Source organism: Chenopodium quinoa, unplaced genomic scaffold (assembly GCF_001683475.1).
Source record: "Chenopodium quinoa cultivar QQ74 unplaced genomic scaffold, ASM168347v1, whole genome shotgun sequence".
Taxonomy (NCBI): domain Eukaryota; kingdom Viridiplantae; phylum Streptophyta; class Magnoliopsida; order Caryophyllales; family Amaranthaceae; genus Chenopodium; species Chenopodium quinoa.
In genome coordinates this window covers 3,916,284-3,930,295 of record NW_018742523.1, presented here as the reverse complement: position 1 = coordinate 3,930,295, position 14,012 = coordinate 3,916,284, and the positions used below count along the sequence as shown (strand labels likewise).

The 14,012-nt window shown below is 38.1% G+C and overlaps 1 protein-coding gene across 1 annotated transcript; it reads right to left on the bottom strand.

The window, feature by feature from the left end:
* Positions 1 to 5,286: 5,286 nt before the first annotated feature.
* LOC110719907 lies at positions 5,287 to 5,598 on the bottom strand. Its single transcript, XM_021898888.1, has one exon. The coding sequence runs from the start codon at positions 5,596 to 5,598 to the stop codon at positions 5,287 to 5,289; it is 312 nt and encodes a 103-aa protein (XP_021754580.1).
* Positions 5,599 to 14,012: the final 8,414 nt, after the last annotated feature.

Below are 14,012 nucleotides of genomic sequence, written 5' to 3'. Positions count from 1 at the left end.
CCAAGGTTGATATTTATAGGCAAAGGCTCCCAAAAACCTAAATCATCTTTCCAAGTGGGAGAAATGATAAAGTAAAAAAAAAGAGTAATTAATTTAATTCCAAATTAAATTAAATACACAAATTAATTAGCAAACAACAAGTGGCAAGAGGAGAGGGAGGGTAGGTGAGGACCATAAGAGGAGGATCACACCTCCCTTGCTCCCTAAGGCAAACACACCTCACACAACCAGCCCCAACCAGCTCGCGCCAGCTGGCGCTTGTCCTTAGGCACCAAGGCTGCCTCGGTAGCAGCCTGGTCCCTTGGCTGGCTGCCCGCATACGCAGGCCTCACATGGCTATGCGGGCTGCTGTGCGTGGCCTTGCCATGCTGCGGGCTGGATAGAGCTAGCAGCAGCCAACGAGGTCCAGCACGCTAACATGCAGCTGGCCTTGCTAGCACTGCTAGTAAGTTGGCTCGATCAGCAAGCACCAGCCAGCACCCACATGGGGCTGCTGTGCTTGCGGTCTATCTAGCGCTTAGGCTAGCAGCCCTTTGCAGCCTAGCCCTCGCATGGCAAGGCCAATGCGAGGCTAGGGCTTTGCGTGAACTTGTTGTTTGACTAATTTCTTGTCTCGTCGATTGCTTGTATTATCTCAAAATTCGATGCTCGGCTTCGACACTCTAAGCTCGGAATCTGACGTGCAAGTTCGTAAAATCTCTATCGAATTATTTAATCCTTCGGATTAATTTGTCACCTTTTTTTGGTTACACGATTGGGTGTGACCCGAAGGGTTTAGTCAAGAGCAAGCTGTATATTAACTATACATTAATACTACTGATCGGAAGCGGCCTCTAGCTAGGCATTCCAATCACTTGACTTCACTAAATAATTAGCTTTCCTAATTAATTTCAACCCCTTTATCGTAATAATACACTTGTTTGAAGGACACCATTCCTTTCAATCTCCCACTCGTCCTTCCGGACAAGTGTGTTGTATGTGTATTGCCTTTTTCCTATGTCACTTAATGCCTCTTCATGAACTATAAGGTAAGATTCATCACCATCCTTATTACGTCCAAAAGTGTTTCTCGATTTTTGAGTTCGACTTTCAACAACAGATGATTTCTAAAATCCATCTGAACACAGCCATGCATTTTCACAGTATTGCTCTTCGAGAGGCCTTGTAAAAAACAAAGACACATTCCCTACTATTTATAGGGGGCCATCCCCAGTCTTGCATTGTTAGCTTCCCTTACTAAGAGGCCCTAGCTTCCTGAGTGTTGCCTTTATAATCACCATGTACAGTAGGCGTTTGACAACATCAAGACGGACTAGTACTCAAACAAGAGAACTTACAATACTCATGGTTGAGGCAAGAGCTTTCGATTGTTAAATCTCTAAAAGTATTCTCATAGGTCGATCTGGCATAGTTCTAAACTAATACATGTACAAATGATTTATGACATTCTTTCCCTTGTAGCACAATAAACGGTGCTATAAATAATACTACACACTAATCTCACGCGGCCATTAGTCGTCCAACTTTCAAATGACCTCGATTAGGGATAGTTTTGATATGATATTCAATGTTCACTTAATAGGTGTTTCTTTATCCAAGACATTGTCTTGATACCTATCTTGAATATTTTCAAATTGAATGGACTCATTATTTAATTCCAAACCACAATTATATACAAATGGAATAATAATTTGCGAAAATTTAAAATTACTCCATATATGAATGGTTAACTTAGTGTTTTACATTAAGATCTCCAAAACTTAATTAAAACACAAAAATAAGGAAATTAAAGCACATCTCCGACATGCCTAATTCCCATTGCCTCAATGTGCTTTTTGTATTTCACTTGAGGCAAAGGTTAAGTGAGTGGATCGGCTACATTGTCGTACGTTCCAATCTTGCAAATTCTGATTTCACCTTCGGTCTTCCATTCCCTTATCATATGAAATCGCCTCATGACATGTTTGACCTGCTGATGTTCCCTTGGCTCCCTAGCCTGAGAAACAGCCTCATTGTTATCATAATAGAGTTCTATTAGTCCCTTGATTAAGGGCACAATACCAAGTTCACCAACAGACTTACGAATCCAAACTGCCTCCTTAGCTGCTTCTAAAGCTGCCAAGTGTTCGGCTTCAGTTGTAGAATCTACAGTCGTGATTTACTTAGCACTCTTCCAACTAAACACCGCTATATTTAGATAGAACACGTATCCTGATTGCGACTTGAAGTCATCTCAGTCAGTCAGGAAGCTTGCGTCGGTGTTACCTTTAACAACCAAGTCCTTACTTCCACCATAGACTAGAAGTTTATCCTTGTTCCTTTTCAGGTACTTTAGGATATTCTTGGTTGTAGTCCAATGCGCCTCTCCTGGGTCTGGTTGGTATCGCCTTGTTGCACTCAGGGCGTACGATACATCCGGCCTTATACATATCATGGCTGCATGATCGATCTAATAAACGAAGCATAGATTCATTCTCTCTCGCTCATCAGGTGTCTTTGGACACTGTTTCTTGCTAAGAGTTATGCAATGAGACATAGGTAGGTGGCCTATCTTGGCTTCCACCATATTGAATCGTGCCAGTACCTTATCAATATAAGTACTTTGGCTCAATCCAATCATCCTCTTAGATCTATCCCTATAGATCTTGATTCCATGAATATACTATGCCTCTCCCAAGTCTTTCATTGAAAAACACTTTCCAAGTCATGTCTTTACAAACTCTAGCATCAGAATACTATTTCCAATGAGCAATATGTCATCGACATATAAGACAAGGAATACGATGTCACTCCCACTAACCTTCTTGTAAACACAAGACTAATTTGGATTATTGATAAAAGCAAACTTGCTGATGGCTTCATCTAATCGTAGATTCCAACTCTTGTTAGCCTGATTTAATCTATAAATGGATTTGATAAGCTTTCATACCTTCACAACATTATGGATCTACAAAACCTTCAGGTTGTGTCATATACACAGTTTCGTCCAAAATCCCATTAAGAAGGGCGGTTTTGACGTCCATTTTCCATATTTCATAATCATAATATGCAGCAATTACTAGGATAATCCGAACGGGCTTAAGCATGGCAACTGGCGAAATGGTTTCATCATAATCAATGACATGAATTTGCCTGTAACGTTTTACCACCAGTCTAGCTTTGTATACATATACATTTCCATCTTTGTCAATTTTCAACTTAAAAAGCCATTTACAACCGATAGGTGTATATCCTTCGGGCAAATCAACCAAGTCCCATACTTGATTTTCAAGCATGGAGTCCATCTTGGGTTTAATGACTTCTAGCCATTTAGCAGAGTCGAGGCTCGTCATAGCTTGTTTGTATGTCGCTGGCTCATCTTCATCCAAGACTAGGATGTCTTGATTCTCAGTTAAGACGACACCGAGGTATCTATTCGGTTGAGATCTTGACCTTTGCGACCTACACAGGGTAATAGATTAAGCATTTACATTGTCGATTTAACTTTGAACATATTCGGTTTGACTTTGAACATTGTCGGTTCGATCCTGACTATTATCAATAGCTGCTTCCAAAGCCCTTTGATTGTCAATTTTATCAGATTCATTTTGTTGCTCATCTACTCGAACGTCATCAAGTTCGATTTTCCTCCCACTTGTCATTTTGGAAAGATGCTCCTTTTCTAAAAAGACACCATCTCAAGCAACAAATAATTTGTTCTCAGATTGGTTGTAGAAGTAATACCCCTTTGTTTCTTTTGAATACCCCACATAGAAACATTTGTCACATTTTGGTGCTGTCAGACATAAGTCTCTTGACATATGCTTCACAACCCCAAATCTAAAGAAAAGACAACCGCGGAGGTTTCTTTGTCCATAATTCATATGGAGTCTTTTCGATAGCTTTCGGAGGTTCCTTCGTCCATAATTCATATGGAGTCTTTTCAACAGCTTTTGACGGAGCGCGATTTAGTGTTAGTGTCGCGGTTTGAAGTGCATGTCCCCAAAAAGAGATAGGAGGATTGGTAAGACCCATCATGGATCGTACCATGTCTAACAGAGTTTGATTTCCCCTCTCGGATACTTCATTCCATTATGGAGTTTCGGGAAATGTCAATTCTAAGAGAATACCATGTTCTTTCAGATGGTCGTCGAATTCATAGCTTAAATACTCGCCACCTCGATCCGATCCAAAGGCTTTGATTTTCTTGCCAAGCTGATTTTCCACTTCACTCTGAAATTTTTGAACTTTTTAAAGGATTCAAATTTGTGCGACATTTGGTAAACTTAGCCATATCTACTATACTCGTCCGTGAATGTGATAAAATAGCGATAACCTTTCCTTTCGGTTGTGCTCATTAGTCCACATATATCCGTGTGTATGAGCCCTAATAAGTCACTTGCCCTTTCTCCTAACTTGGAGAAGGGTTGTTGTATCATATTACCAAGTAAACATCCTTCAAAATTTTCAAACAACTTTAAGTCAAATGAATCAAGAATCCCTTCACGAAGAAGTTTCTTGATGCGTTTGATGTATATGGCGTAGACGAAACTGCCACATCTAGGTTGGATTCGACCCATTGGTCTTAACCCTTTTGGCGTTATTGTTAACTCTATAAACTTGTTTGTCTAATGAAAGCAAATAAAGACCATTTTCTGAATATGTCGTACCATATAAAACATTATCAAGATAAAACGAACAACTATTGTCCCTTATCCGAAATTCAAAACCCTTGGCGTCCAACGCCGAAATTGAAATAATGTTTTTGGTAATGTTTGGAACGTGATAACATTCATCCAGTTCTAAAACAAGCCCTGACGGCAAAGATAAACTGAGTGTTCCTACGGATACGGTCGTAATCCTTGCTCCATTGCCTACCCGCAGTTCCACTTCTCCCTTCACTAGCTTTTTTCTTTTCCTTAGTCCTTGAGCATTGGAAACAAAGGTGTGAGCCACATCCGGTATATAATACCCATGAAGAATTGCTAGTAAAGTTAAGGTTTATAACATATATACCTGATCCAAAAGCAACGGTGTCGTTCTTCTTATCTTCCTTGAACTTGAGGTAATCCCGTTTCCAATGTCCCTTCTTCTTAAAGTAGAAGCATTCGGAGTCAGATTGAGAAGATGATACCTTCTTTTTCTTGTCTCCCTTGGTAGCTTTTCGCTTAGGTGGAAAGGTCTTTTTACTCTTCCCCTTATAGCTCTTCTTCTTTCCTGATCATTTAAATGGCTTGCCCTTAAGCATGTCATGCTTTTGAGCGTTTGCTCGGCTTGCTTCAACATCCCGTGAAGCTCTATGAGGGTTTACTCCATGCTGTGCATATTACAATTCATCTTGAACTTATCATAACCTTTATGCAACGAGTGGAGAACGATGTCAATTGCCATCTCGTTTGAGTATTCCGCATCAAGACTCTCCATGTTCTCGAATAATCCAATCATTTTGAGCACATGAGGTCTGATAAGCTCTCCTTTCTTGAGCTTGCTCTCAACGATTTGCCTATGGGTCTCGAACCTCTCAGTTCGGGCCTGCTCTTGAAACATATTTTGAAATTCAGATTTGATCTCAAAAGTCATCTCCTTCTCAAAGAAATTCTTTTGGAGATCCGGAGACATTGTGGCCAACATGATCCATTTGACATCCCAGTTGGCAGCGTGCCATCGGTTTAGTCTTTTTGGTGTTAGTTGCAGACATTTTGCCACAAATGAAAGAATTTTCAATGAAAAACCATTCAAAAAACTAATAACTTTGAAATTTAAAGCATACATGCTAATTTTCAATCTTATTTAACGTTTTAAAATTGTCCCTATTAGGCGAGAATAAAACGATTCCAAGACCCCAAAAATTAATAAGTGATTAAGCATGGTTTGGCTTATCTTAACACTTAATATTTTAAGGTAAGCAATCTAATTTCTAATAGCTCTAAACTATTCTTGGTTCGATAAATCGTCACATCTAATGCTTTCTTAACGATTATATTCGTTGCCACGACATCTAAGGACTCCTTACCGATATCGTTGATTTTATCCAAAACTAACGCGTATACCTAGTATACCTTACTTCCCTAGGAAACTAGTAATGCCTTGCTTTGGCATAGCCCATTACTATTCAAAATAGTTTGGTAAGTGTCATTTTGGAATGGCAAATTTTAACTCAATATTATAGGGACTTAGAGTTTTTATGTTGGTTAATTTAAGTGAACTAAATTAATCATTCAACATTCGAAATTCTAAATATGCATCTAATATCGCAATTATATATAAGCAAAATATATAAAAGATACTTAAACACGCATGGCAAACTAAAATGACCCCTTGAAACTTGAAGCATCCAATCTTCAAGGTCACCATCGCATCTTTTGGCTTCGTCTTCTTAGAAGCGTCGTGTTTAGACTTCACCATCAATCATGAAACCACTAGTAACTAGGAGTAATCTAAATGATCTAAGTACAAAAATACTTAACAGCACGCAGTCCGTATTTAGATTTACAAAAATACGTAACGGAACGAAATCCGTATTTACTATCCTAGTCGGGCCATACTAGTTGCCTTTTTGTAAAAACGTGCATAAGAACATTTATCATATTCCATTCACCCATTCACTTCTTAAGTAAATGGCCCATGCATTTTTACAAATAACACAAGAAACAATAGAAACAATTGTATCAAACGAGGACGTACTAGTTACTAACTTAGGTGGTTAATCCGATTTACACGTCTAATGAAAACTAGTCAAGTGCTTATCCAATATGTGAACTAACGTAATAACGAAAAGCACAATTAAGGCTTAATCAAGCTCAAAACCAATTAATGAAGCTCCCACTAAATTCCACATCCAACTTAATTAAATTAATCCAATTAAATATTAATTAATCCGATCAAGGCAAATTTTGTCAAAAATTATGCAGGTACGTGAAAAACCAAGGCCTAGCCTTATTTTAAACAAAACCGCAAAATAAAATTGAGGTATATATAAAGGCTAGCACAAAACCGAGCCTTACCTCCCACTTAAAAGTGGGTGCTGCTAGGTTGCGAAGCCTAGCATCCATGCTAAGGCCCTGGGTTGATGATACCCAGCAGCCCCAGCTCGCTCGCATGCACGTAAGTGCAGGGTGCTACCTAGCAGCCCCGACCTTGCGTGCCGAGCTGCTACCTGGGCGCTGCCTGGCAGTCAGCACGCACATGGCGCGTGCACACGAGCACACTGCTGTTGTGCTTGCCACGCCATGCCAGCCATTCCGAATGCCCTCCGCACCAAGCGTGCTTGCAACCACACACACACGCACACATGCACCTAGCTCAGCAGCAACATGGCGGGCTGCAAGCAGCCCTCCTAGCCGAGCCTTGGTGCTCGAAGCTTGAGGCTTCAATTTTTGTTTTGTGCCTCGGAATTTTACTCTAATTTTTTTTTTGTGACTCTAAGTTAATTCCAAATTGAATTTTAGAATTAACATTTAAGCAATTTTGAAATTAAAACAAGTCTAAGTTAATTAATCCAATTTTACAGCACAAACCAAAATTAGTTCAAGAACTATTCTTTTAATAATTTTGGCTCAACTAGATGCAATAAATTAAAATTTGAGGGCATGTCTCATAATTAATTTAACCAAAAGTTAAAATTAATAATGAGATTTGACAAAATTAGTTGAATAAATAATCAATCATCCAATGAAAATAATTTATCCAACAATTAGTTATGCATATTTGAATATTACAACCTTCTAATATGAAGGATAATATTCAAGCACAAGTATGAACATTTATGATTTTAATAACCTTCCAAAATGATTAAAACTCAAAATTTGTTCACTATGGATTTTAGCAAGTTAAGATTCAACCGTTTAAACCATTAAAGATTAAATCTTTAACTATTTTAAGGGTTCAAAAAACATTTTCAACATAAACTTACACATTACAAGCAATCTAATGGCAAAAATGAACAATTCCAAGTTTATGTAAATTAAGAGCTATCCAAATTAAGCAACCAATTTACATCATAAACGTGCTTAATAAGGAATGAAACTGCAGAAGATTAATCTAAACACATAATCCAACAATTGCATGTCATAACTTATAATTAATCAAGGTTTAAAGATTTTAAAAAAAAATCGTTCCAAACAAAAAAAAACCCTTCGAAAAACCACTTTTTAGGCAGATTTTGGCTTCTGGAAGGCCATTTTTAACCACTATGTTGGTGAAGTATGATTTAGAACAACGATTCCACCCAAAAAAGCACTACTTTTTGGTCAAAATCTGGGTTCGTAGTCAAAAAATAGCAATAATACGATTTTAATCCAATTAAAAACGAGGTCCTAATCTAATTAGGTTGCTAATCCAGAAATTTAAACCCATTTTAAATCACCTTAATTAATTTTTAGTTGTAAAAATTAAATGCGAGAGGCTCTTATACCGTTGTTGGGTTTTGCGGTGTCTGACACCGCGCAGAAACAAAACCCGCAAGGATCGAAAGCATAATTAATACAACTAAACAAACTTAACATGCAATTATTAAAACAATAAACACATAAAGAGAGAAAGAGAGAGAGAAAGTAAGGAAAAGACTTCCTTACCGTTGTAGCGTGCTTCTCACGAACACGAACCATGGAAAGCTCGAGACCTACAAGTGCAAATCCTCCTTCTTTGCACACCCACGCGCCCAAACGGGTCCCTACCTCGTAGCTTAGACGAGGCTAGACCAAAAGAAACTATAGTATTACGAACTTAAAGGCTTTCTCACGCTTTTAGGAGATACCTTATTGAGTTCAAATCAAGTGAATAATCCCAACTCCCAAGGTTAGCATTTTTAGGCAAAGGCTCCCAAAAACTTCAATCATCTGTCCAAAAGGGAGAAATGATAAAGTGAGAAAAATAAGTAATTAATTTAATTCCAAATTAAATTAAATGCACAAATCAATTAGCAAACAACAAGTGGCAAGAGGAGAGGGAGGGTACGTGAGGACCATAAGAGGAGGACCACACCTCCCTTGCTCCCAAGGCAAACACACCTCACACAACCAGCCCCAACCAGCTCGCGCTAGTTGGCATTCGATCTTGGACACCAACGCTGCCTCGCTGGCGCCTTGGTCCCTTGGCTGGGCCTGCTAGTGGCCCATGGCTGGCTTCCTGGACACGCAGGCCTCGCATGCTATGCGGGCTTCTATGTGTGGCCTTGCCATGCTGTGGGTTGGCTAGCGCTAGCAGCAGCCAACGAGGCCCAACGCGCTAGCATGCGGCTGGCCTTGCTAGCACGCTGGCACGGCCAGCAAGCACCAGCCAGCACCCGTATAGGGCTGCTGTGCTTGCGGCCTAGCTAGCGCTTAGGCTAGCAGCCTTTGGCAGCCTGGCCCTCGCATAGCTAAGCCAATACGAGGCTGGGGCTTAGCGTTGACTTGTTGTTTAACTAATTTCTTGTCTCGTCGATTGCTTGAATTGTCTTGACGTTCGACGCTCGGCTTTGACACTCTAAGCTCGAAATCCGACATCTGAGTTCGTAAAATCTCTATCCACTTATTTAATTCTTCGGATTAATTCGTCACCTTTGTTCGGTTACACAATTAGGTGTGACCCGAAGGGTTTAGTCAAGAGCAAGCTGTAATATTAATATTACTTATCGGAAGCGGCCTCCAGCTAGGCATTCTGATCACTTGACTTCACTAAATAATTAGCTTTCCTAATTAATTCTGAACCCTCTATCGTAATAATACACTTGTTCGAAAGACACCATTCCTTTCACTTATGCGTCCTGAGTTCGGTAAATATTTCTCGGAGGTCACTCAGATGGTCGGTCGGATTTTTTTATTTAACAATCATATCATTAATATAAGCCTCCATGTTCTAGTCGATTTGATCTCTGATGACCGTATTCACAAGTCTCTTAAATGTGGCAAGGGCATTCTTCAGACCGAATGGCATGACCTTGTAACATTTCAACCCCTGCTCTGTCACAAATGCTGTTATTTCATGATCTTCTTCCCACAAAGGGATTTGGTGGAAACCAGAGTATGCATCCATAAAGCTCATTAGGGCATGCTTGGCCGTTGAATCAACCAGGCGATCAATTTTAGGCAAGGGAAAGCTATCCTTAGGGCACGCCTTGTTGAGATTAGTGTAATCCACGCACATCCGCCAAGTTCCATTTGGCTTCATAACCAGAACTACATTAGCCACCCAGTCAGGGTAACAACATTGCTGAATGAAACCTGCGTCCAGCAACTTCTTTACTTCGGTCGGGGATTCCTAATTTCTTTCTTCACCGTGATTTCTCTTTTTCTGTCGGACTGGCCTTACGGCCGGATTTACACCCAGCTTATGAACTGCTAATTCTGGGCTTATACTTGGCATCTCATGAACTTCAAATGAAACACATCTCTAAATTATCTTAATAAATTCACCAAGTCATCTCCAAGCAAGCCCATGGCTATAGTGCGCACCTTAACCATCCGATCAAGCTAGTCTAGGTCTAGCACTATGTCCGTATGATCACCGACCTGCTGCAGCCTCAACTCTTCTGGCTGACTGACGGTCATTAACTGCTACGCTTGCTATTTCTTGACCAACTTACGCTTCCTGTCGACCTGGTATGCTTGGAGGACCCTTCTTCGGAGTTTTGCTCGGACGCTCTTTTGTGTCCGAGTGAAGTTGGCTTCACAGCCAGCTAGTTGTAGTCTTTCGCCATCACTTGGTCTTCTTGAATGGAGCCTATGTTCCCGTCCGACCGCTCAAAATTCATCAGCATTAAGTGAGTGACGATTACAGCCTTGGCTGAGTTCAAGGTCGGACGGTCGATGATGGAATTATAGCCTGTGAGCTCTTTGACAACCAAGAAGCGGATGACCATGTCCCTTCCTTCTCTTTTTGGCCCAAATCAAACAGGCAAATCTATTCGGCCAACTGGATGGATAATGCTCCCACCAAACCCAACCAACGGGTGGGAGATATCCTTTAGCGCATCTTCTAGGAACTTCAAATTTTTTAACCAAGCTAAGCTGATAATATCGAACGAGCTGCCAGTGTCTATTAGCATTCGTCCAACCTTCAAATTGGCAACCTTCAATATGAACAACATTGGGTCATCATAGGGAGTTTTAATGTTGCCTCTGTCTCCCTCACAGACAGTCACCTCTAGGAATGGCTCCATCTTCACATCCTCCGTGTGCATGACCTTTACAAATTGCCAAATATCCAGCTTAATTCCTTTCATGGTTAGGCCGCCTGCAGAAAAGCCGCCTAAAATGATGGCCACGAACCTGGAATCCGTACTATTTCCATCATCATCTTTTTTCTTTTTCGTCTTCTTCTCGGACTTGTTGTCCGTCCGAGAGTAAGTGAACTTAAACTTTGTAACATACGAGTGGAGCATGTGTAACACCCCTAAATCTCCCTCTATGGAAATACTAGTATAATACGTATAATTATACTGTAGCGATAGACTTAGGCGTATTACCACCGTGTGATTACGTTAGGCTACTCAAAATACTTAACTCAATAACAAAACTCGCAGCGAAAAACTCCACTTTCTTTTATTAATACTTATAAAAATAGTAACATTGTTATGAGTACTCAAAATAAAGACAAAACCAACATTCCTAAACTAGGTGAAGCAATGCAAATCCCGGGACTCCCATATGCTCATTCATGACTCCACCTGAAAATAATCAACACTGCTTAACATTAAGGTAAACAGGGCGAACCAAAACAAATAGGGAATACGGATTAGCAAAATATGTTAAGTACGATAAGTGCAAGATAAGTAAACTCAATTTATTAGCAAACATGCTTTTAAAATCAATTCCAGTAATTCCAAGCTTATAATTCAAAACCAATTCCAATGATTCCAAACTCATAATTCAAAACCAATTCCAATAACTCAATAATTCAATAGTAATGATTTACAAAATCAATTCCTCTTTTTAAAAACCCAATTCCTCTCCTAAGTGTTCACACCCCCCAAGTTGGTATCTTTATATTGAAAGGTTATCCTTGAGGAAAGACTTGGTCATACAAAGTCCAAAGTCTTTTCAACCAAATCTGCATAGTGGGATTAATATAATCATGCTTGTAAAGCTTTAATAAATAGTTCAATAAATCCTCAAAAAATTCCTCCGTTGAATAATATCAACCTTTGTAATAAAGTAATTTAAAACTCCTTTTTATTTAATTCAACATACTTTTAAAATCATCCTTTAATAAATACTTGAGAATTAAATCTCATATTAATAACTTTTTTAAAAAATCAATAACTCTTCGTTTCAAGATCAAACCTTTTATTTAATTCAACAATGTTTTCAAATCAATTCCTTTGTTTAAACATGATAAGTAATTCAAACCATTCAAAATATGATATTGAAATCAATGCTTCAAATATAAAATATATATTAAAATTAATACCTCCAAACATACTTTATTTCATAAATCGTAATTCAAATCAATTTAATTCAATCACCAATAAAATAATATAAAACATTCTATTCAAACCAATGATTTTCAAAGGTATCTAGAAAACTAAACGTACCTTGATTCCGAATCTTAGTCAACACTTCGCACTTTCAAAGTTCAACACGAATACAACTTGCAATTAAAATAACCATAAGGTTATCACAACATCTATAGACATAAACCCAAATCTAATGTGCATGGACTATAAAACTCTTTTAAAAATAATACTTTAATATCAAATTATAGCTTTGAAATAGGTATTTATATTTTAGAAAACTAACTAACCATGAAGAAAATAAAGGAATAGGATTAAAGAGAATTGAATTCACGTTGAAAATAATAGGCAGAACTTTCAGAGGCTAAAACTCCTTCAATATAACTCTAAATTGGGTGATTCTTCAACCTAACCTCAAGGAATTTTTGAGAGAAATAATTTTTCATGAAATAGCAAAACCCCAAAACCGACCAGAAGTGCCCGAAAATTGGCTCTAAAAGTATACGGGCTGATTTTCTTTTAGAAAAGAGGAGAAGAAAAGTAGAAAAAGGTTTAGGGAGAAGAAAAATAAGAGAGAAGAAGAGAATTGAATTTTGATGTGAAGAATATAAGAGGTGAGGGGGTATTTATAGGCTTATAAATGAAAGAATTAGGGCAAGATTTTGTAGGAAGAATTAGGGTAAATGTAGTTTAAAGAGTTACTTGGAAAAGAGAGTTTAAAAATTAAGGAAGGTTTAGTTTAGGGTGATTAAGAAATAAAGAATTAAGGTAAGTAGCTTGATCATGAAATGGAAGATGGCAAGTGAGCTTGCTAGGACAATAATGTAATACCCCGTATTTTAATTTAAATAAGTATTTCTTAAGTATTTAAATAGTTTGAAATGAATTATTTATGATTTTTATTAATTTAAAAAGAATTATTTTAATTAAAAAGTTTATTTTTAATTATTTAATAATCTTGAAAATATTTTATTTTATGATTTGGAGATATTGGGGCATATTATTTTATAAAAAGATAATTATTAAAGTCAATGGTATTTAAGGAAAGTCAAAATACTAATTTGACTAGGAAATGGATCATTAAGAGTAGAACAGGAATTTTAAGTAGGAGGGATATTGAGAGGGGGTATAAATACCCATCATATGCCTAAGGTGGAGTGCACCAAAGGTAAACTCTCTCTCCTCCTATTTTCTTTTCCCCTTAATTTTTCCCTTTCCCTTTATTTTAATTTGGAAATATTTTACATTACCACCTAAAAATGTAACCATTTTCTAAGTAACCACCCATTAAATTTTTTATTTTAAATTACCACCCCTTAAATTAAATAAATGCTTAGATTACCACCCATTTCAAAAATTCGGTGGATTTTTCGTATGTGGGCCCCACCTAACACTTATTTTGACCCTTTTGACTGATTTTTTCCCCACAATTTCTCTCTTTAAAACACTCTCCTAACTCCAATTCACATTTTTTCTCTTTGAAATTTGGTTGAATTTGGGGATGGAAATGTGAATTAAAGTATAGAGAGCGTTTTTAAGGAGAAAAATCGGGGAAAACATAAGTCAAAATGGTTTAAATAAGAGTTAGGTGGGGCCTACA